This window comes from Phragmites australis, chromosome 8 (genome assembly GCF_958298935.1).
Source record: "Phragmites australis chromosome 8, lpPhrAust1.1, whole genome shotgun sequence".
Lineage (NCBI taxonomy): Eukaryota > Viridiplantae > Streptophyta > Magnoliopsida > Poales > Poaceae > Phragmites > Phragmites australis.
Window position 1 is genome coordinate 8,631,488 of NC_084928.1, and position 20,809 is coordinate 8,652,296.

The 20,809-nt window shown below is 42.9% G+C and overlaps 1 protein-coding gene across 1 annotated transcript; it reads right to left on the reverse strand.

Annotated features, from left to right (window-relative positions):
• Positions 1-16,644: 16,644 nt before the first annotated feature.
• Positions 16,645-19,536, reverse strand: LOC133926531 (uncharacterized). Its single transcript, XM_062372512.1, has one exon. It carries the CDS (start codon positions 19,419-19,421, stop codon positions 18,288-18,290), a length of 1,134 nt encoding a protein of 377 aa, XP_062228496.1. The 5' UTR covers positions 19,422-19,536; the 3' UTR covers positions 16,645-18,287.
• Between the last annotated feature and the right edge of the window lie 1,273 nt (positions 19,537-20,809).

Below are 20,809 nucleotides of genomic sequence, written 5' to 3' on the forward strand. Positions count from 1 at the left end.
GAGCTACAACGACCTGTCATGCTAGTATAAATAAGAATTATGCGCGCATGAAATTAAACATAATGTAATGACAAGCGAAACACATCCAAATACAGAACCAAACAGCCTGTCATTACATCAAAAACCATAAGATCAAACAATCTGAACCTAACTACCCAAAAACCTAAGCTCCCCCTGAATCAAAACCTTACTAGACTCTCCAGCTACTCTCTCTCTACCAACTCCCCCTATCACTAGACTCTCCCCCTTTGGCATCGAAGCACCAAAAAGAGGAAACTAGGACACGACTAAGCATCCGGAGCTAGAGGAGACTGAGGACCCGATGCTGCCGAAGAAGGTGCCACGACGAACTGAGAGCCGTCAACCTCAGAGTCTGAGCTGGACGGACTGTGACCCACAACTGCTGTCACCTCATCAATCTGATGCTGCACTGACTGAAGAGTAGCATCGGGCTCATCAAGTGCAGGCTCAGCGACTGGAGGAGGCACGACTGGCTGCTGCTGCTCGGTAACTGTCGGCTGTGGAGTATCCTCGAAGCGCAGAGGACCAGTGGGCAGAGGTGAAGTCAATGACGGTAACACTGGCCTCTGAGATGTCCCGACAGGCTCTGAGAGAACTCCGGTGGCCAAAAGAGCTGAGAGTGGAAAGCTGGACTCCGGAGTATTGAGCAGACTAGTGCTGCTGCCAGGGAGGGGACTGGGGACTGGAGCTGGTGCTGGAGCTAGTGCTGGCAACTGCTGCCCTAGCTGCTGGAGCAAAAATGAGAATAACCAAGTGTTATTCTCCCTGTCGGCCAACAGAGCCTGCTGCTGCTGCTGCTGAAGGGCTGCAAGCATGGCCTGCTGCTACTGCTGGAGAGACTGGATAATCAGTGTCTGCTGCTCCTAGTGGCGAACGAAATCAGTCTGATACTTCAACTGTCTCTCCTCCTGGGTTGCCTGCTGCTGAAGGATCATCTGCTGCTGCTGTACCAACATCTGCTGCTGCTGCTGCATCTACTGCAAAAACTGAGAAAACTCTGAAGACTGTGCAGCAGGTGGTGGCACTGGGGGGGTCGTCTCAGGAGCTGAAGGAAGAGACACTGAAGGCTGTGCACCCTGAGTAGACCCGCTTGCCTCATGGTCGTGATGACGTGGGAGAGGTGGCAAGAACTCCTAGTCCTTAGAGTCTGAGTCACTGTCAGAGACTATGTCGAAGAATGCCTGTGGTAACTCAGCCACAGCCTCTGCAAGGGCCTCATCCTCAGCAGCCACTCTCTCTCTCTCTCTCCTCAGGTGGGATCTGCTCCTGAGCGTGAGCCATTGCTCGCTGACCACGACACCTGTCAGTAGGAGGAGCTAGAGCATACACCTTGAAGGACCGAGAAGACTCGTAAGCCTCAAAGAACTCTGGGGGTCTGGTGGTTTGAGCAAGTAAGAAAGATATGATATGGGCATATGGCTGCTGTCTGACCATCGTCATCCCATCGGCGATCACATCCTCGATCTCACACATAATGAAGTCCACAATATCAAACGGCTGGTGAGTGAAGATGGATAGAATCAGCCACTGCTGAAGACTGGTGATCGACTCTGCGTTCCCAATCCTCGGTAGCAAGCTATGCCTTAGAGCATTGTGAATGACTCGCACCTCCGGTATTAGCATATCTGGCAGTCTCCGAGAACCGGGAGGGAACGGCGGTCTGAACAGAGGTCGGATCAGGTCATCCATCGGGAAGATCCCTCCAGTCAGACCACGACGAGGAGCGCTGGCTCCTGGATAGACAATCTCGTGCAAACTCCTGTCAGACTCCTGCAGCCTCAAAGCCTCGAGAATGTCGGTCCTGTACAGCCTCTGAAACTCTCCCTGGAACATGAACTGCACAAAGGATCTGTCCTCTGCGATCCAAGCTGTAGCATAGAAGACTCTCACCCAATTCTCAACATTGTGGTCTACATCTGTCAGCAAATCTGTAAGGCCTGGAATCGAGTCAAAGTGGCGCCTCACATCTGCTCCCCCTGCGGCTATCCCCATATACCTCCAGTTGAGCGTCTTGTGAACGCTCAAGCTGACCTTCAGCTTCTGATATGAAACAAAGAAGCTCTCCTGCAGGAGGGTATGGAACCTCGGGTCTGCTCTCTCTTCTCTCTCCTCAGGAAACCACTCGTCATTAGGTACAAACCGCAGCTTCTTGACCTTTCGTGACTTGTAGGAGGTCAAGTCACGCAAACGTCTCTCTGCCCGTGGCTGAGGCTCCCCTGACTGCTGCTGCTCCTCCTCCTCCTCCTCCTCGGGCTCCGGCTCCTGACGAGCCCTCTTCCGGCTGCCTAATTGGCCGGAAGGCGTCGAGCTCACCCCTCTAGCGGAACGGGAGCGGGTGGATCGACGCATAGGAGTAGTGGTGTCTCTGATCTCAAACCCCTGCCCCTGCTGCTGCCTATTGTAGGCATCCATTGCTGCATTTGCTCTCTCCCACTCCTTCTCAGTCGGAGTCCTCTTAGCCTTCTCAACAACCTTGCCCTTGCCCTTGTCAGTGCGCTCACGACCCATCTGAATAGATGAAAGATAATGACGAGATGAGCGAATGCATTGGGTTTATGAAATTTTCAAGAAAAGAGACCCAAACATACCCTAAGCATGTAAAAGATGTGAAAATCAACAAACATGCTAGGATTAGGATTACGACACAAGGGAATTGATCAATTTCTAGAGTATTTGAACCAAATTTGAGCAAATTGATCAAAAAGACAAGAATTTAAGGCAATATTGGATGAACTTGACGAATTTAGCAATTGAAGCTCAAAAATTATGAACATGTCCTCAATTTATGATAATTGAAAGTCAATTGTCACAAATTGCAAGAATTTGACTCGGATTTGCATGAATATAGATGAGATTTCCATGAATTTGCTTGGATTTGCAAGAATTTGACCAAATTTAGCACAAATCGATGAACATGTACTCAATTCATGACAATGAGTGGGAATACAAGCTAATGAAACAAAGTTTGCCTCAGATTGATCAAGATTTGAAAGAAATTTGAGCAAATTTAGACAAAATTGAATTGAATTGATCTAGGGTTTGGCACATTTGAGAAATTTTGATTGAAATTTGTGTTCACCACTACTAAATGGATGTAGAGGCCAGCGGTGAGGAAGGAGCTCGTCGGAGAAGTCGGCCGGCGGAGCTGGACCACGGCGGCGCGGAGAGGAAGGCGGCGCTGGAGCACGGGGGCGCGGCGGCGCCGGAGAGGAAAGCAGCGCTGGAGCACGGCGGCGCGGAGAGGAAGGCGGCGCTGGAGCTCAGCTCATCGGCGAGTCGGCGAGAACGAGCGGCAGCGAGGGAGAAAACAGAGGAGAGGCCGATGGAACGCTCATATGATAGACGGGGCCCGCTCAAATTTGTGAACACCGGAAGATCCGCTGATTTAGGAACTGAACGTTGGAAAGACACCGGATCAAAAATTCCCGAGAGCATTCAACCCTGGTTGTGAACGCCGAATAGTCCGGTGACGAGGGCACTGAACACCGGATAAACGCCAAAACAAATTTTTCAGAGAGCACTCCATACTGCCCAAAAACATCTTCTGCACGCTGGAAGTTCCTCTGAGGCATGTACTGAATGCCGGACCTTCCGGTGCATATCCTTTTGAGCTCGTTTTCATTAAACTGACCGGAAGATCCGGTGATAACTTCAAGCAGACACCGGATCATACGGTGATAAAAAAAAACTGAGCTGAACTAAAATCTCTCACTGCGTCCAAATTTCAAATAACCACTCAACAAAAACACATATTTGGACCAGTTTGAGTGAAAACTTTACCCTCTCAAACACTCATTTGCAAATATATGCCAAAAGGCTTTACCATATATAATTTTTTTTGAAATAGGCAACTAAGGACCAAAGAAAGAGGGAGAAAATTCCAAAGGAAATGTTTGAGTCACATTACCTATGAACTTAAAGATTAAGGCTTTAAATTCATTAGGTCATGACTCAATAGGCATTAAATACTTATATCAATTTAAGCACACTTATAGAGTTGTATGTTCACATCAAGAATGAACAACAAACTCAAAGAGTGATATTTTCCTTTGTGATCTCTCTACCGCCAATGCTTATGCAATGCAAGACATATGCATGAAAGTAAGCATGAGTGTATATTATGTGAATGCGAGGCATAAAATTAATCTATCTTGTCATATTACTTCCCTTCTCAAGCTTCTTCATGGTGAATCCAACAACATACCTTGAGAAAAAACTAGAGAACCATCATCTCAAGCAAAACCCGCGTTCACCACTATCTTGAGAAGGTCAGACAAGCTCCTATCATGAATGCATCTACATGACAAGGCATCACATGACATTCGAAGCATCGATCACATTTAGTTCATTTCGCAATCTACTAAAAGTGGCTTCATCTAGAGGTTTAGTGAAGATATCCGCCAATTGATCTTCCGATCGAACACTACTAAGAGAGATATCATTATTAGCCACATGGTCTCTTAGGAAGTGATGACGGATATCAATGTGCTTTGTGTGAGAGTGTTGAACGGGATTGTTAGCAATTTTTATGGCACTCTCATTGTCACAAAGGAGTGGAACCTTTTCTAGACTAACACCAAAGTCTAACAAGGTTTGCTTCATATAGAGGATTTGAGCACAACATGCTCTGGCGGCAATGTATTCCGCTTCCGCTGTGGACAAGGCTACCGAGTTTTGCTTTTTAGAACTCCAAGAGACTAGGGATCGCCCTAGCAAGTGGCACCCACCCGAAGTACTCTTGCGATCCACACGGCATCCGGCAAAGTCCGAATCCGAGTATCCCAGGAGTAGGAAACTAGCGCCTTTCGGGTACCACAAGCCTATGCTAGGTGTATGCTTTAGGTATCTAAGGATTCTTTTTACCGCCCTAAGATGTGATTCCTTAGGATTAGCTTGAAAGCAAGCGCACATGCATACACTAAACATAATATCGGGCCTAGATGCGGTAAAGTAAAGGAGTGACCCAATCATAGAACGATAGAGTTTTTGGTCAATCGATTTACCCGTTTCATCCAAGTCGAGATGTCCATTTGTAGGCATGGGGGTCTTGATTGGCTTGCAATCATCCATCTTAAACTTCTTGAGGATGTCCCTTGTATACTTCTCCTGATGGATGAATGTCCCTTCCTTCAATTGCTTGATTTGAAATCCAAGGAAGTAATTTAGCTCGCCAATCATCGACATCTTGAACTCCCTAGACATCATGTCACCAAATTCCTTGCAAAACTCTTTGTTAGTTGAACCAAATATTATATCATCAACATAAATTTGACACAAGAAAAGCTCATTGTCGATGAACAATATGGTGTTCACCCTCCCGATCTTGAATCCTTGGTTAATGAGGAAGTCACGTAGGCGTTCATACCAAGCTCGTGGGGCTTGCTTGAGTCCATAAAGCGCCTTGACCAACCTATAAACATGATTAGGATATCTAGGATCTTCGAAACCGGGGGGTTGTTCAACATAAACGAGTTCATTAATAAAGCCATTTAAGAATGCACTCTTCATATCCATTTGATAAAGCTTAATGTTATGATGTGAAGCAAATGCAAGAAGGATACGGATGGCTTCAAACCTTGCCACGGGAGCGAATATTTCGCCAAAATTCAAACCTTCAACTTGTGCAAAACCTTGTGCGACAAGTCTTGCCTTGTTGCGTACCACCACACCATGTTCATCTTACTTGTTGCGGAAGACCCATTTGGTTCCAATCACATTCTTGTCTTGAGGCCTCTCTTTAAGTACCCATACCTCATTGCGGGTGAAGTTGTTAAGTTTTTCTTGCATTGCCAACATCCAATCGGGATCCTTGAGAGCCTCATCTACATGTGTGGGTTCTGAACAAGAGACAAACGAGTAATGTTCACAAAATGAAGCACACTAACGAGAGCGAGTTTGTACTCCCCTAGATGGACTCCCAATGATCAAGTCAATCGGGTGATCCTTGGAAATGTGTGTATGCTTCACTTGTGGTTGTTGAGGTGTATCTTGTAGTGGTCCAACATCTTGAGCTTGAGCTTGAGCTTCCTCTTGAGAGATATAGACGTCATGTGAAGGAAGTGGTTGATCATCCTTATCTTCATTTTTATCAACTTGGGGTGCCATGGAGGTGTGCGAAATTGAAGTAAAGGGTACATCTTCATCATCCTCCTTAGGCTTGATATCCCTAATTGCCATATTCTTCATTGCATCTCTCAAGGGTTCATCACCTACATCATCACAAGAAATACCTTCTCCTTGGGAGCCATTAGATTCATCAAACTCTACATCACAAGTTTCTTCAACAAAACCGGTGGCATTGTTGAATACTCGATATGCTTTGGAGTTCGATGCATAACCAACAAGAAAACCAACATCACAACGTTTTTCAAACTTTCCTAGGCGTTCCTTTTTCTTGTAGATGAAGCACTTACACCCGAACACCCGGAAGTAGGAGACATTGGGTTTTCTCCCAATGAGAAGCTCGTATGGCGTCTTCTTCAATAGTCGGTGGAGGTATACTCGGTTAGATGCATGACACGCCGTATTGATTGCTTCCGCCCAAAACTTCTCCGGTATACCATACTCATCTAACATTGCTCTTGCAAGCGTGATCAAGGTCTTGTTCTTCCTTTCCACCACGCCATTTTGTTGAGGAGTGTAGGTGGATGAAAACTCATGCTTGATGCCTCTATCATCGCAAAAATCTTCAATTTGAGTGTTCTTGAACTCCGTGCCATTGTCACTCCGGATCTTCATAAGTGTGGACTCAAACTCATTTTGAGCCCTCTTTGCGAATTTCTTGAAGATCCCAACGGTCTTGCCCTTATCATCTAGAAAGAAAGTCCAAGTGTATCTTATATAATCATCAACAATGACAAGACAATATAGATTACCACCAAGACTTTTATAGGTAGTTGGTCCGAAGAGGTCCATGTGTAGAAGCTCCAAGGGTCTTGAGACATCATGAACTTGTATGGATGAGAACTTGCAATTTGTTTTCCCGCTTGGCAAGCACTACACAACTTGTCCTTCTCAAAAACCCCGTCCTTCAAACCAACCACCATTCTATTCTTGAATACCTTCTTGAGTTGGCTCATCCCAATGTGTGCAAGTCGACGATGCCAAAGCCAACCTATAGATATCTTGGTGAAGAGGCACGTAGTCAAGCTAGCTTCATTAAAGGAAAAATCCACAAGATATAGATATGCCCATGTCTAAAACCTTTAATGATTAGATCATTATGCTTCTTGCTAGTTATGACAATATCAACATTACTAAATAAGCATGTGAAGCCTAGATCACATAGTTGAGCTACGGAAAGCAAATTGAAGCTAAGCGACTCTACTAAAAGAACATTAGAAATAGAGAGATCATTTGAGATAGCCACCTTACCCAAACCTACCACATTTGCCTTAGAGTTATCACCAAATGTGACTTTATCATGATCAGCCACTTCATCTTCTAGAGAGGTGAACATCGTTACATTGCCGGTCATATGTTGTGTACATCCGCTATCAAGCACCCAATATTTTCCACCGGCTTTGTAGTTCACCTACACACATGGGATCAAGCTTTTTGTTTAGGTACCCAATCAAGTTTGGTACCTTTCATGTGAGACACAAGAGATTTAAGCACCCAAAGTTGCCTAGGAAGTTTAACCTTAGCTTGAGTTCCAATGAATTTTACCATGATTTTACCACTTTTAAGCTTATGCATTAGAAAATGATGATCATTAAACGTGGACTTGTATTTAGAAGGCAAAATAGGAAGGGGTTTAGTAGGAATTGGACACTCCCTCGTGTGGTGTCCGGTGACTTGACAATGTTGGCAATATAAACCAACTTCCTTGATGAAACAATTTTTGATCTCCGGTGTCTTCATGACCCTTTTTACCGGGTTAGGGAAGTATCAAAGTCCTTTCTTGTTGTAGTATAAAGTATTCTTCATGAGAATTTTCTTGTGCTGGTACTCCCCCTTAGTCAACCAGGCCACACAAGACTTGAGACTTGCAACCTCACTCTCAAGCTCTTGCTCCCTTGCATGGTTAGTCTTAGAGGATGATGTAACATCACATGAACAGGAGCATGGTATATCAAGAAGGTCATCACAAGAGGTAGATGCATTGACCTTAACTACATCAATATCAACCAATTCATTCAAGCTACGATCAATGGCATCATAAGCATACTCAAGTTCTTGGTGTTTATATATCAAGCCATTATGCTCAAGTTTTAGCTTGTAGTTACTAGCCTCAAGAGACTTGCTAGATGCAACTACTTCATCATGTTTCTTAAGCAAATTGTTGTATTTAGCTAGCAACTTATTATGACTAGAACTAAGCATAGAATTAGCATTTTCAAGAGACTTGATTTTAAACTTTTGCCTTTTGATAATAGTAGCATAGTCATTCATTAGTTTAGATAGATCATTAGGAGAAAGACCATCATCATCGCTACTATCATCTTCCTCACTACTCACCTTGTTGTTACCTTTTGCCATGAGGCACATAGGTGGTGGAGGTAGAGGTGGATCATCATTGACGATGGCGAGGCCCACGAAGTTGTTATCTTTATTATCACTTGAATCATCACTTGAGCTTTCACCGGAGATCCATTCACCAACAATGTAGGCCTTGCGTCCTCCACCCTTCTTGTTGAAGAGCTTCTTCTTCCTCTTGTCTTGATCATTCTTCTTGTGCTTGTCCTCATCCTCAATTGCATCAAACTTCTTGGACTTGTTCTTGTTTCTCCTGTCGGGATGAGGGAAATCATATGATATGTGGCCAAGGTTACCACAATTGTAGCACTTCTTCTTGTCTCCGCCACCGAACTTGTCAAATTTCTTTGAGCGGAATTTATTCTTCTTGGGATCATAGTTGTAGCCCTTCTTTTGAAACTTAGAGATCATCCTTGTGGTTCTTCTCATGAGAAAAGCAAGCTCGGTGTCGGAGTCATCATTATCATCTTCATCATTATCATCATCTTCATAGCTTTCACTTGATGATGGAAGCTTCATCTTCTTCTTGCTGTTGTCAACCATCTTTGCTTTAAGAGCAAGATTTTTCTTGGATAATGACTCATGATCTCCAAACAAGAACATCTCATGAGCACATATCTTTCCCACGGCATCAGTGATGGTCATGTCATTGATGTCCCTTTCATGAAGAAGAGAGATGACAATGTTGTATTGTGGCTTGGGAAGCACCATCAAGATCCTACGAATAATGTTTCCATCAGACAATTGGGTGAGTTCAAGGGAATTGATTTCTTCCACAAGCATGTTCATACGAGAATACATGTCATTGCATAATTCATTTGGAAACATCTTGAATTGATTAAGAGCATTCATAAGCACATGATATCTTTCCTCACGAATTCTCCTAGAACCCTCATGAATTTCACAAAGAGCGGTCTAAATGTCATGAACGAATTCTTTGCTTCTAACTCTAGAGAAAACTTCTTCACTAATTCCCTCAAATATAGCATTCTTTGCCTTAGCATTCCACCTAACTTCTTGTTCGATAAAAAGGTTGATCAAACACAACAGAGGTGGCTTGCCAACACTCGGGGGAAATAGCCTCAAGATAGCTAGCCATGCGAACTTTCCAATAGGCAAAGTTCTTTCCCTTGAACCTTGGCACGCTACTTCCGCTCCCCGGGGCTATTTATCTAGGATTTTAAGCCTATCAAGAGCACGATACTCTGATACCAATTGAAAGGATCGAATGGCCCAAGAGGGGGGTGAATTGGGCGCTAATTAAAACTTCTACCGCTTTTTAAAACAAATAACAACCTTAGCCTATATAAAAGTGAATGCAACTGCGTGATTTAAACTAGGACAAGACAACTAAACAAACAAAATAACTAAGAGAGAGAATGGTAAAGAAAGACTAGCAAGAACAAAGATACTCAAAGTAAAATACGGGAATGTAAATAGTTGGAGAAGAGAACACCAATTTTTTTCCCGAGGTTTCGAGAAGTTGGCACTTCCCTCTAGTCCTCGTTGGAGCATCCACCAAGGATGTAGCTCCCCCTTGAGTCACCAAGACTCAAGTGCTCCCTCTTGATTGCCTCTTCTCCATCTCCGGATTGGCGGACATCAAACCAAGTACATCATCTCTTCCCGGAGCTCCCACAAATCCTCCAAGAGCTCACCGAGAACACCTCCGATCACCAAGACCGTCTAGGTGTTATCAACACCAAGAGTAACAAGCTTCAAGCTTCACTTGACAAAGACCAAGCCTAGACAATAGCTAGATGCACACTTGTTACTCTCCAAACACTAAAGATGTCCTTAATCTTCAACTAAGAACTTGGAATTAACACAAGTGCTCTCTCTTGCTTCTAAATGACACACCAAGTGTATGAGCTGCTACAGGGTCGCAAGAGCATCATATAAGACCAAATGAGTAGGTATTTATAGGCTAAGGATCAAGAATTAGCCTTTGCCTAACAACCCAGAATTTTTCTTAACGCCGGAAGGTCCGGAGTGAATAACTCTCTCCACGCCGGAATATCCGGTGCTAATACCCCTGACAAAATAGCCGTTAACTGTTCCATTAGCCGTTAAAGCTCCGGCGTTTCATCCGGACTAACGCCGGATCATCCGGCGCATTGAAATCGGCCAGATGATAGTTTGCAACCTTTCTGTATAAAATCATCCGGCGTTTATCCTTCAGTACGCCGGACCATCCGGCGTGTAGAATCAAGCCGAGACTGCACTGCAAAGATTGCTCCGGCAATCTCACCACTCGAACGTCGGACCATCCGGGGCGGACTTCAATAATTTTTCAACTAAGAACTCTTAGGAAAATGCTCCGGTGCTGACAACAATTTTGGCGCCGGACCATCCTGACCAAGCTAAAGAATTCTGCTAACCTCGACCAAAATAAACTCTGGTGAGTACACTCTTCATACAGAGGATCATCCGGTGTGTTGAATTTTCGCTGAATTTATCCAATTCAAACAATGTTGAGTTCTAATTTCTTGGACACTCAACCAAAAGCTTGTATGAGCTACCTAGCTCTAGAAATTCACAAGTGTGCATCAACTATGTCTAGACTCACCTAGGTCAAGCTACAACTCTTAAACCCCCTTTATAGTACGGTCAAAAGATTAAAAAGAAATAGAACCTATACTACTCTAAGTGTCCTTCATCTCCTTGTGACACTTAGAACTAGAAGATCCTTAATCTTCGTGCACTTGTCCTTTGATCGTCCATATAAGTGCTTAAAGGGCCAAGAGAATCAAAGCATCATTGTGAACTAAGTTTTTCTTTTTCTTTGATACCGTTCAAAACACATATGTTAGTCACAATGATATGGTTGTCATTAATCACCGAAACTCTTACCACTTACCTAGGGGCTTAGATGCTATAGGAGGTGTGACATTCGGTGGAGCGGCTTGAGGCGAGGAGTGAGCGCGGGGATATCGGACGGTGGAGGGATGGCAGACGGGCATAGGGGTGGGGTTGCTCGGGTGAATGGGGATTGGGTGTCAAATGGTGGCGGTAGGCATCGGGTGGATGAGGATTAGGGTTAGGGTTGGACTACTCACGACCCATCTGTCATGTGTGTGTATACGACGAGTCTATTTTGCGACTAGGCGCAACGTAATTCACTGTTACGTCACTTCCAATTATTGTTATCACCTTTGCGTCACCCCTCAAGTTGCGACTAAAAAAATAGCCAGTTACAACATCACACATAGTTGGGTTACGATCATATGAAAAAAAGTATATTATTACGAGATGTGCTGTAGTTTACTACGAGGTCACCTCAGTTACGACTAAGAAAATAATCAGTTACGACGACACAGATAGTTGAGTTATGATCATATAATAAAAAGTTAGGTACGATCGTAACTATACTCTTTTGGAATCGTAACTAGAGATGTGCGCTGATGTGAATAATTATGACTAAAGAATGTACCGAGTTACAACCAGATATATTTGTAGTAACTAACATATCTAGTGGATCGCAACTATACTACTTTTAGATCGTAATGGAGTTGTACGCAGAGATGAACAAGTTACGATCATATGACAAAAAAATATATAATTACAAGTAGAGAAGGTGTCGAGTTACGACCATATATATTTGTAGTAACTGATATATCTTCTGAATCGTAACTATATTGCTTTTGGGATCGTAACTGTGGGTGAGCGCAGAGATGAACTACATTGCGTCTACGCACATAATATATATACAATATATAGATATAGATATAGACACAGGTAAATGGATGTCACAAATATGGGTAAACCTTACCCATATATATACCCGTATACCCATCAGGTAGCAATTCGTGCCCACAGATGTGCCCGCGGGCATCAAATAGGGAATAAATCCTACCCTATCAAGGTATTTACCCGTGAGCAAATAGGTAAAGCGGTAAAACTGTGATCCTTAGATAAAAAAAAGTGTGTTTTCTCCGGTAAGCAGAACTTCAGAGGATCAAGTAGGTGACAATCAGTAAGGACTGCGGCGTGGCGCTTCTAATAGATTAGAGAAGCATAAAGGAAGAAGGAACATCCGGGTAATTTACTATTTAATTATTGTCTGTTCAGTGGAGCTCCGGCTTACTTTTTCTCCCTTTGCTCAACAATGTAAGACATATTTTATTTTGAAAAAGGCATTAAAAATAAACTTTAACTATTAATTTCTCTTAAAATACGTTGTCAATTGCTATGAAATTGATATCATATTTAAAATATTTTGAATACAAATTTATTAAAAAAATTGTATACTAAACATACATATAGTTTAACTAATTGTTAGTTAAAATTTATGAAGTTCAACTTTTTTTAAAGCAAAATACGTATTACATTCTTAAATGGAGAGAGTAGAAAGTAGCTTCAAGTTGATTTCGGGGTAAGCCAGAAATATATTTCTCCTCTGTAACTCGTTGTGCAGGAGCCAGACTTTTCTAGCTCTAGCAAAGAAGTCGGGCTTAGAGTTAAGAACAGGGCAAAGGTGCCTAGAAAACATGTTTTCAAGCACTAAGGGTCTATTTAGTACAACTTCAGATCTAAGATCTATATTGTATCTAAAGTTTGTTTAATAAAATAAATTGGTTTAAATTTTTATTTTTAGTTTAAAATCATCCCTCCTTTTTGGCCTATCGAGTTCGGCTAATCACTTACCTAAGTTATGGAAAATTCATAATTCATCGGTTATTTTAGATAATACTAAAAAACAAGATAGAATGAAATACAGAAGTGTAAAAGAAAATCGATTCATCAGATGGGACATGAGTCCCTAATTCCGAATCAAGAGATTTGTTGTGGAATCTGTCAGTTAAGTAAAGTAATAATATTAAGAACTAGATCATATAACCCCATTGAAAAATGAAATTGGATAAACAAAATTTATAGGATTAAAATAAAGTAAAGGTATGCGGGAAATAACCTTATTTATGAAAAGTTTTAAATTGGTGTCACCGTTTGCATTGTATCAAAAATCGCTACTAGGGAAACATTTATTCAATTTTATTATGCCATTAAAAGGAATGGGGGAGAGAATACCAATTTAAGAGTCGTTCAGGACTGCAATTCAAAAAAAAAATATTCTAGTTCTCGATGAGGATAATTAATTCAGTTGTTGTGGTCGGACTCTATTATGGATTTCTGACCACATTCTCCATGTTCCATATTTGAAGCGGGTTGACCTTTATGCATCTCTCATGGTATAATCCTCTTCCCAAAAGTCTTTGTAGACCTCTTTCCGATGAAAAATCTTTTTGTGTAATTCCAAATGTGAAGCAAGTCTCCATCAATGAGATACCACTCTGTAAGAGCTTGGATTCTAACCTTGTGTCAGACCTGCGGGCTAAGGGACAGTCTCAGGTAGATAGTTTCTCTGAGGCGTAGGCCTCAAACCGTTTCGTTTTTGTAGGATGGTCCAGCCTATTGCTCTTTCCTTGTGCTCTTTCTGTTCTTTGGAAAAATCGAACATACGATGCTTCTATTTCTTTATTCCGTTATGAGTCGTATGCTTGCGACAATAACAACAAAAAATTCTTAATTCTAATTGTCCACCTGATTACCTGCGACACCAGACGCATTCCCCCCAAGGGTGTCCTAAAATTCCTCCACCAAATTGTAATACGGAATCTGATGGTTAGAATCCTTCTATTTATTCTTTTGTTTGTTAATGATGTTAGTGATGCAATCATCGGTTGATTTAAAGCCCCCGAGTCTCATCAAGAACTCTTTGTACTTTGAAAACAGACATATGTATGCGTTTTTGTGCTTTGAAAACCAGTTCGAACTTAAGTAGACAATCGGTTGAAACTTTTCTTGCGAGTTTCCTTAGCTCGTTCTTCTTCTTCTTTATCCTAGGGTATACTTTACCAAAGGAAACTTGGGCATTTATTACCTAGATCATATTTGCAATTTATTTACACAGTAGAAAAAAAATCCAAATTGGAAGGGTGCGAATTCAGCACTTGTAGCTTCGATAGGATTTCTTATAATTTGGATATGCTATTTTGGTATCAATTTGTTAGGAAGCCAACTCTATTTTCTCAGGTACCAGAGAAAGAGTAAGAACACCTACGTTCCAGTATACCATCCTTCCATCTTCCATGCAGTAGTAACCCCTCTAAAAAAGTAAGTTGAGATTTCATTACTTTCATGGTAGTGCCCCGTGGCGCTAGTGAACTTTCTAGTTCTCATATATAAATAAAAAACGAATTCATTCAGTGATTTTAATAAAAATTAGATGGTTTAACTAAATATTCTCAATCTACCTATAACTTCAGATTTAAGATTTCTTCTAAGTTAATTATATCTAGAACTATACTAAACAGGACCTAAATAGGATGTGCCAACGTGCGTCAAGGTTTTGGGAATTTTCATGTAAGAGAGTTGGCGCTAATGGGTAATGCTCACCAGTAGAGCGCATGGTCGAAGGGCACATTTGCCATGGCAATACAGGTGCAAGTTTTGTAGCTTCAAGGTATATTTCTAAACAAATATTATAATCATCACCACGACCGCGTAGCTATGCAACCTACAATTGTGATAGAAAAATGCATGACATGGCCAACGAGCACAGTCTCCAAATGTACAAATGAATCCTCGTTTAGACAAATTGCTAGCTCCTCGAACCTGAAGTACATATTTGACAGAGGGACGCAATTGCACTCTACAATTGTCTTGTTCGACAAAATGATGCCAAAAATTATATTTATGAAATAGCTAATAAAGTGCTACAATATACGAGAGGATAGAAACTTGACAAAAAAACGCATTATATTTTTTTCATAATCAACATAGTGACGCATGCAAAAGACAAATGCATAACTTCTGTAATAAATTCAATATTCAGACTCAGCTGAACGAACACTGCTACCTATCATCCCGCGTCACCAGCGCCACCGGATCCTGCAAGTATTAATTCCTTAAGCAACAAAGCATTTTTCTTAGAAAGCAATTGAGCCTGAATAAATCCTATTAAGAGATTTTCACATGGGAGAAAATCTGAAACCTTGTTCATTTTGCATCGCAACCTGGTTCGGCCAGTCCAAACAATATTGATGAAAGATAGGGAAATTGAAAACTGAAAATGATGATAAGAGCACATGAATGCCTAAGCTCTACATGAAAACTGTGCACATTAAATGGCAACTGATTAATACACTGTTCTCCAAAGCTGCACCAGTCCAATTGTTCAGGAAACATCGAAAAAAGAATTGGATTGATCATAAGAAAACAAGAAGCAATTTGGATTGATCATATTAACCAAATATGATCATGAAAATGCCACTTTTTTTTGGGTGGGGGGGGGGGGGCAAATAATTTGTTATATTTATCAATGTATGGGCATAGCATAATTTAGAGGTTACTAAATTACCCATTTTTACTTTCTAAAAGAGCATTAGAGCACCCTAATTATCCAACGATAACTACATGCCCAAAGACAGTAGTGTGGGTCACCTTTATGAAGAACTATGCTGGCAATTGAGCAATCAACGGAGGCAATTTTGTATAACACCATGGATGCAAAGAAGCAACAAAAAAGTAATCTAAGCCAATCTAAAAAATGTGCTCCTATATTTCTTCCGCAAGGCCTTATGAAACAAAATAAACTCTTCAGATTATATGCAACCAGTACATATTACTTCAGTTCAACAATATAGCTGAGGAACGCAAATCTAAGTGCTTCCTAAAACATTTCTTTTTCCAGGCATAAACTAATTTGGCACATAGTATCACGAAAGAGCAACAGCATCAACAAATACCAAAAGCTTTTGTAAACGAGCACCTAGCAATTGCACGAGATGATCCAGTCGGGTGTCACAGCAGCAGCAGCAGCGCTGTTGTACACCTCACTCCACAGCGTTTCCATGGACCCCTGACTACGCTACTCCCTGTCGTCTCCTTCTAGTCGGGTGCTGAGAATGGCTTCATGTAATAAAAGCAGATGTATATTTTCCATGTGTTAAATAAACGGATATCATATCAGCATGCTAATTACAAACATGCTGAAGAAAAGCTGCAAATGGCAAACAAACTTGACCATGTACCTATTTTCAACTAACCTGAAATAGTTGCTTGCTCCCAACAAATAAGAAATCTCAAATTAAGTACCAAAGGCATGTCTTTGTATTTTCAAGGACAGTGGATGAAGCGGAAATGTACTCCAAAAAGTTGTGCTGAAAGTACTTTATAAATATATCTTACGAAATATTTACATATACTCGCAACAAGCACTTCTTAGCCCCGTTATCCCTTTCTAAAAATAATTCAGTAAATCCTGCTCCAATAACTGTTGCTACACAAAAGCAACTGTCCACAATTATATCAAAACAGTTATTTGTAACCTAGTTAATTGTCTGAAAAGACCAGCCTTACAGGTGAATAATGAACCTAATATGCAACTGCATGCACCAATTAACGTCCATACAAAAAATAACAAGGCCAGGCTGGCTGCCTGGAATCCTATCTGCTCCACCTTCAGTTGCCCAGCGGCGCTCCAACAAAAATACTTGTATGCAACAAAAAAACTCCGCAGGGTAAATCCGTTAGAAAAGGGCAAATTTTAGCAGAGGGAGCAGATACAGTTGGTGGGGAACTTGCTTCAGGAAAAAAACATATTAGTAGCTTATACTATACCAGAATATTTAACGTAAGAATCAGCGCACAGTGTAGCAGACTTTGACCAGATGAAAAGAAAAATCACAAAACTAACAGATCAATCAGTGCTATTCAATATACCAAATAGCACCTTAGAATCAGATATCCATGCACAAAAAATGTTGTCATGGTCTGCATGTTCAACAAAATTTTCATGAAACAAATGATTGATTGAAGATTGCAGTCAAGACTAGAGGGAAAAGATGACAAATCATGTGCTCTATTATTTTTCCTCCTGAGATGGTGTGGACTACAGCAGAAAATAAATGATACCAGTATTTTATCTCAAACGCTAACTCGGTCAAGATTTGGACTTTTTAACGCCATCATGTACTTCATAGTGAGTTGAAATAAAAGTTATAAAAAAGTGAAGGTTGCATTGTTTTATTAAATGAGGAGCTAGAACTGGCAGCTTCACACAATTTATTAGCACCTGCAATGCAAAGAGAGAATGTTAAATGGAAATAAATATCTAAACATTTAAGCAGTTAACAGATTCAAGTTAGTCAAACGAAGTAAGGAGAAAAATTACAAAATTATCTTGAGGACTAAAACTCGATTCAGAAAACCAAAGGCAAGACCAAGATCTAAGACACTTCATTTCTTGTATATTTTAGAATGTTCAGAATACTAAACTATCAAAAACTTCGATAGTATACCGACATTCTAATGATGCTAATACCACCAAACTGTTGAAATTAAACCACCATATCAACTGCCCAGTTGCACCTAGCATCCAACATCGAAACGTTACAACAATACATTAGTTATTTTGTCCCCCAACTAAACAATGCTATCCATCGAACCAATACACCCTTATCAGCAACATGATTAGTACAGAGCACAGATAAATATAGTCATGGTCACAAACAAATGCGTGAAATGTGTGTGAACATGACATGAGTATGATCCTTTTACAACTATGACACAATTTTACTTCTCCACCAGAAGTCTCCATACCGGGGTGGAGGAATCAAAATGTCAGTTTCATTAGGCATCAGCAACAGCTCGTCTAGCATGTAATGGACACACTACAGTTAGGTGATGAACACTGAAACAGGATCATCAGTTCACCACTAACAGTCAAACCTCGCTGTGCAATACACAGTTATTGAGTTACACACTTGCCAAGCAATTCTTAGTTCTTACAACATGAATCTAGAGGGCACTTCCCCTCTGCAAGAAGCAGCATAGTCTTCAGCAAGGTGTGGTGCAGCTTCCTTGTAAGGGCATATGAACTTCTCCAAGAAGACCTTCTCGCTCACCGAAACTGCGCTATAGTAGCTCCGGTCATGCGCCAACAATCTATTTGCCTTAAGAAGCTTCACAACATGGTGCCGGGGAATCAGGCGGCCCTCCAGGCTATACTTGATCAATGCCGGTGTGCTAGCAATGTACTTTGGATCCAACCCAACCTCCGAGATCAGGAACTCCGACACGCGGAATGCCCTGTCTTTGGAGACCGTCAAAATCCACGGGTCCCTGGACACCGCAAAACGCACCTCAGCTTCTGACCATCGGAATGACTCCTTCAAGAATTCCAGTTTCTCAGTGATAAACTCATCGCTGCGGGACGCGACACACCGCAGCGCATACATGAACATCGTGCTGCTGCGTGGTACGCCCATGCCTTCAGCGCGCACCACCATCGCCTGGACGCGTTCCGGTCTGGCGTAGAGCAGCCTCGGCGCATTGCGGCATATCTTGGAAATATCAGGTTCACCTAGCCCGCACTCACGCAGGCACGAGACGTTGGGCTTGACCACACTCTCCAGATCAGCGCCGAGGAGGTAAGAGCTTTTCTTCAGCACATTGAGGAGGTCGTCGAAGGAGCCGAAGAGACCGACGTAGTACTTGAGCTTCGAGATGATGGAGCGTTGGAGGAAGCCGGAGGGGTTCAGCAGGACGAGGCGGGCGATCTGGGAGGCGGAGAGGCCGTGGTCTTGGAGTGCAGCGAGGCGCGTGGAGAGGGTCTTGTCGACTTTGCAGCAGAGGAATTTCGGGGCGCGGACGACGACGGAGGCGATGTCAGGGGGCGAGAGGCCGAGGCCGGAGAGGAAGGCGAGCACGGCGTCGGGATTGGAAGGGGACTTGAGGTGGGAGAGCGCCTTGGAGGCCTTGAGGGCCTGGTTCTGGGTGAGGTGGCAGGAGGCGACGAGATAGTCCTCTACGGCGAACGGGGCGGGGTCAGCGGCGGACGCGGTGGCGGCGAATCGGGTGACGGAGAGGAGCCATTGGTGGCGGAAGGAGAGAGGGATGTGTTTCTGGAGGTGGAGCATGGCCGATGCGGGAGGCCGTGGCGGATGACCGGAGGAGGGCACGGCGGTGGCGGCGGCGGCGGCGGCGGCGGCGGCGGCGAGGATGGGGGCGAAAACTGAAAGCCGCACAGCGAGGCACCAGGGGAAACCTTTTCTTTTGAGATGGAGGTGAAATTCTTTTTAGGCCCCTTCTACACAGTACTCGGGTGATTCTCAACCTTTCCTCCCTCGAATTTTCCAGCCGTGCGATCTTAATCCTAGCGCTCACCTTCTTTCTTCCTCCTTCAGCCGTTCCTCTTCTTTTCTTCATCTCCAGACCTTCCTTCCCCATCGCTCCTCACTGTCAGACTCCGTTTTTAGGTTCCACTATGCCTCTGAAAGAGTTCAACAATGGAAGTGATAGATAAGCACAGTGTCTAAAGGCAATTTGGGTGTGATGGTGCAATAGTTTTCTGATACTATTTCAAAGAGTTGATAGTTGTAAGGATATGTTCGAGGAATAAGGTCGTATGGCTTAGTTTAATCACAAAGCAGGTTTTGATAAAGTTATTTAGGTGTAACACTTTGATTAAACCATTTGATCAGTAAATCTAAATTTTACAGCAAGATTAAAGGGTTGGTAGAGGAGGCATATCTATCCTTGCAATGCTCACCTTTTATGGTGGTGGATATCAAGTCCTAATTAGTTTGTGTTTGGTTCGTGATATAAGGCTAGATGGGATTATCTCGTCTAAGTTTTTAAACTCATTTAGGTGTTTAGTTGATGGTACAGAATAGATGCTGGATTGTCCTATTCCGAAAAAAAGCCGGACAAGGCCGCTTGCTTCGGTCCACTCGTCCCGTGGCTCTTCAGCTTCGCGTTCCTATCACCTCTGTGCCACTCCCACCTCCTTGAGTTCCTATCTCCTCTGGCCTCCCTCCTCCGTAGCAGGGGCTTCACCGATCGCCTCCCTCTTCTATCGCTGGTCCCCTCCCACCCTCGAAGGATTGGGCCTCTCCGTTGCCCGTAGATCCCACAACCGCCACCAAGGTTCAACTCTCCCAGGTGAGCACGTGGAGCTCCGATTGAGCCTCCAAGGTGGCACTTTGGATTTGACAGATTTTGGTCTCAATTGGTTGCAGGTCTTGCATCGAATACTAGCTCCATCCGGATGCACGCGAGGGGCGCTACAGTACCGTGAAACCAAAACTGTAGCATCATACTGTTTATGAAAATATTGTCGATTTTACTGCTGTCGGTGACATAGGAACCGGGGGTCTCCGAGTTCCGAGGCCAGAATAGCAGAGTACCACGTGACGCCCTCTCTCGAGGGGGGTATCTCCCCGAGGTACGAGAAGACTAAGTTCCGGGAGATGGTGCTCGAGGCCACGAATAGTGGTCCCCGAGTACCCGAGTTCCCCGATGACTC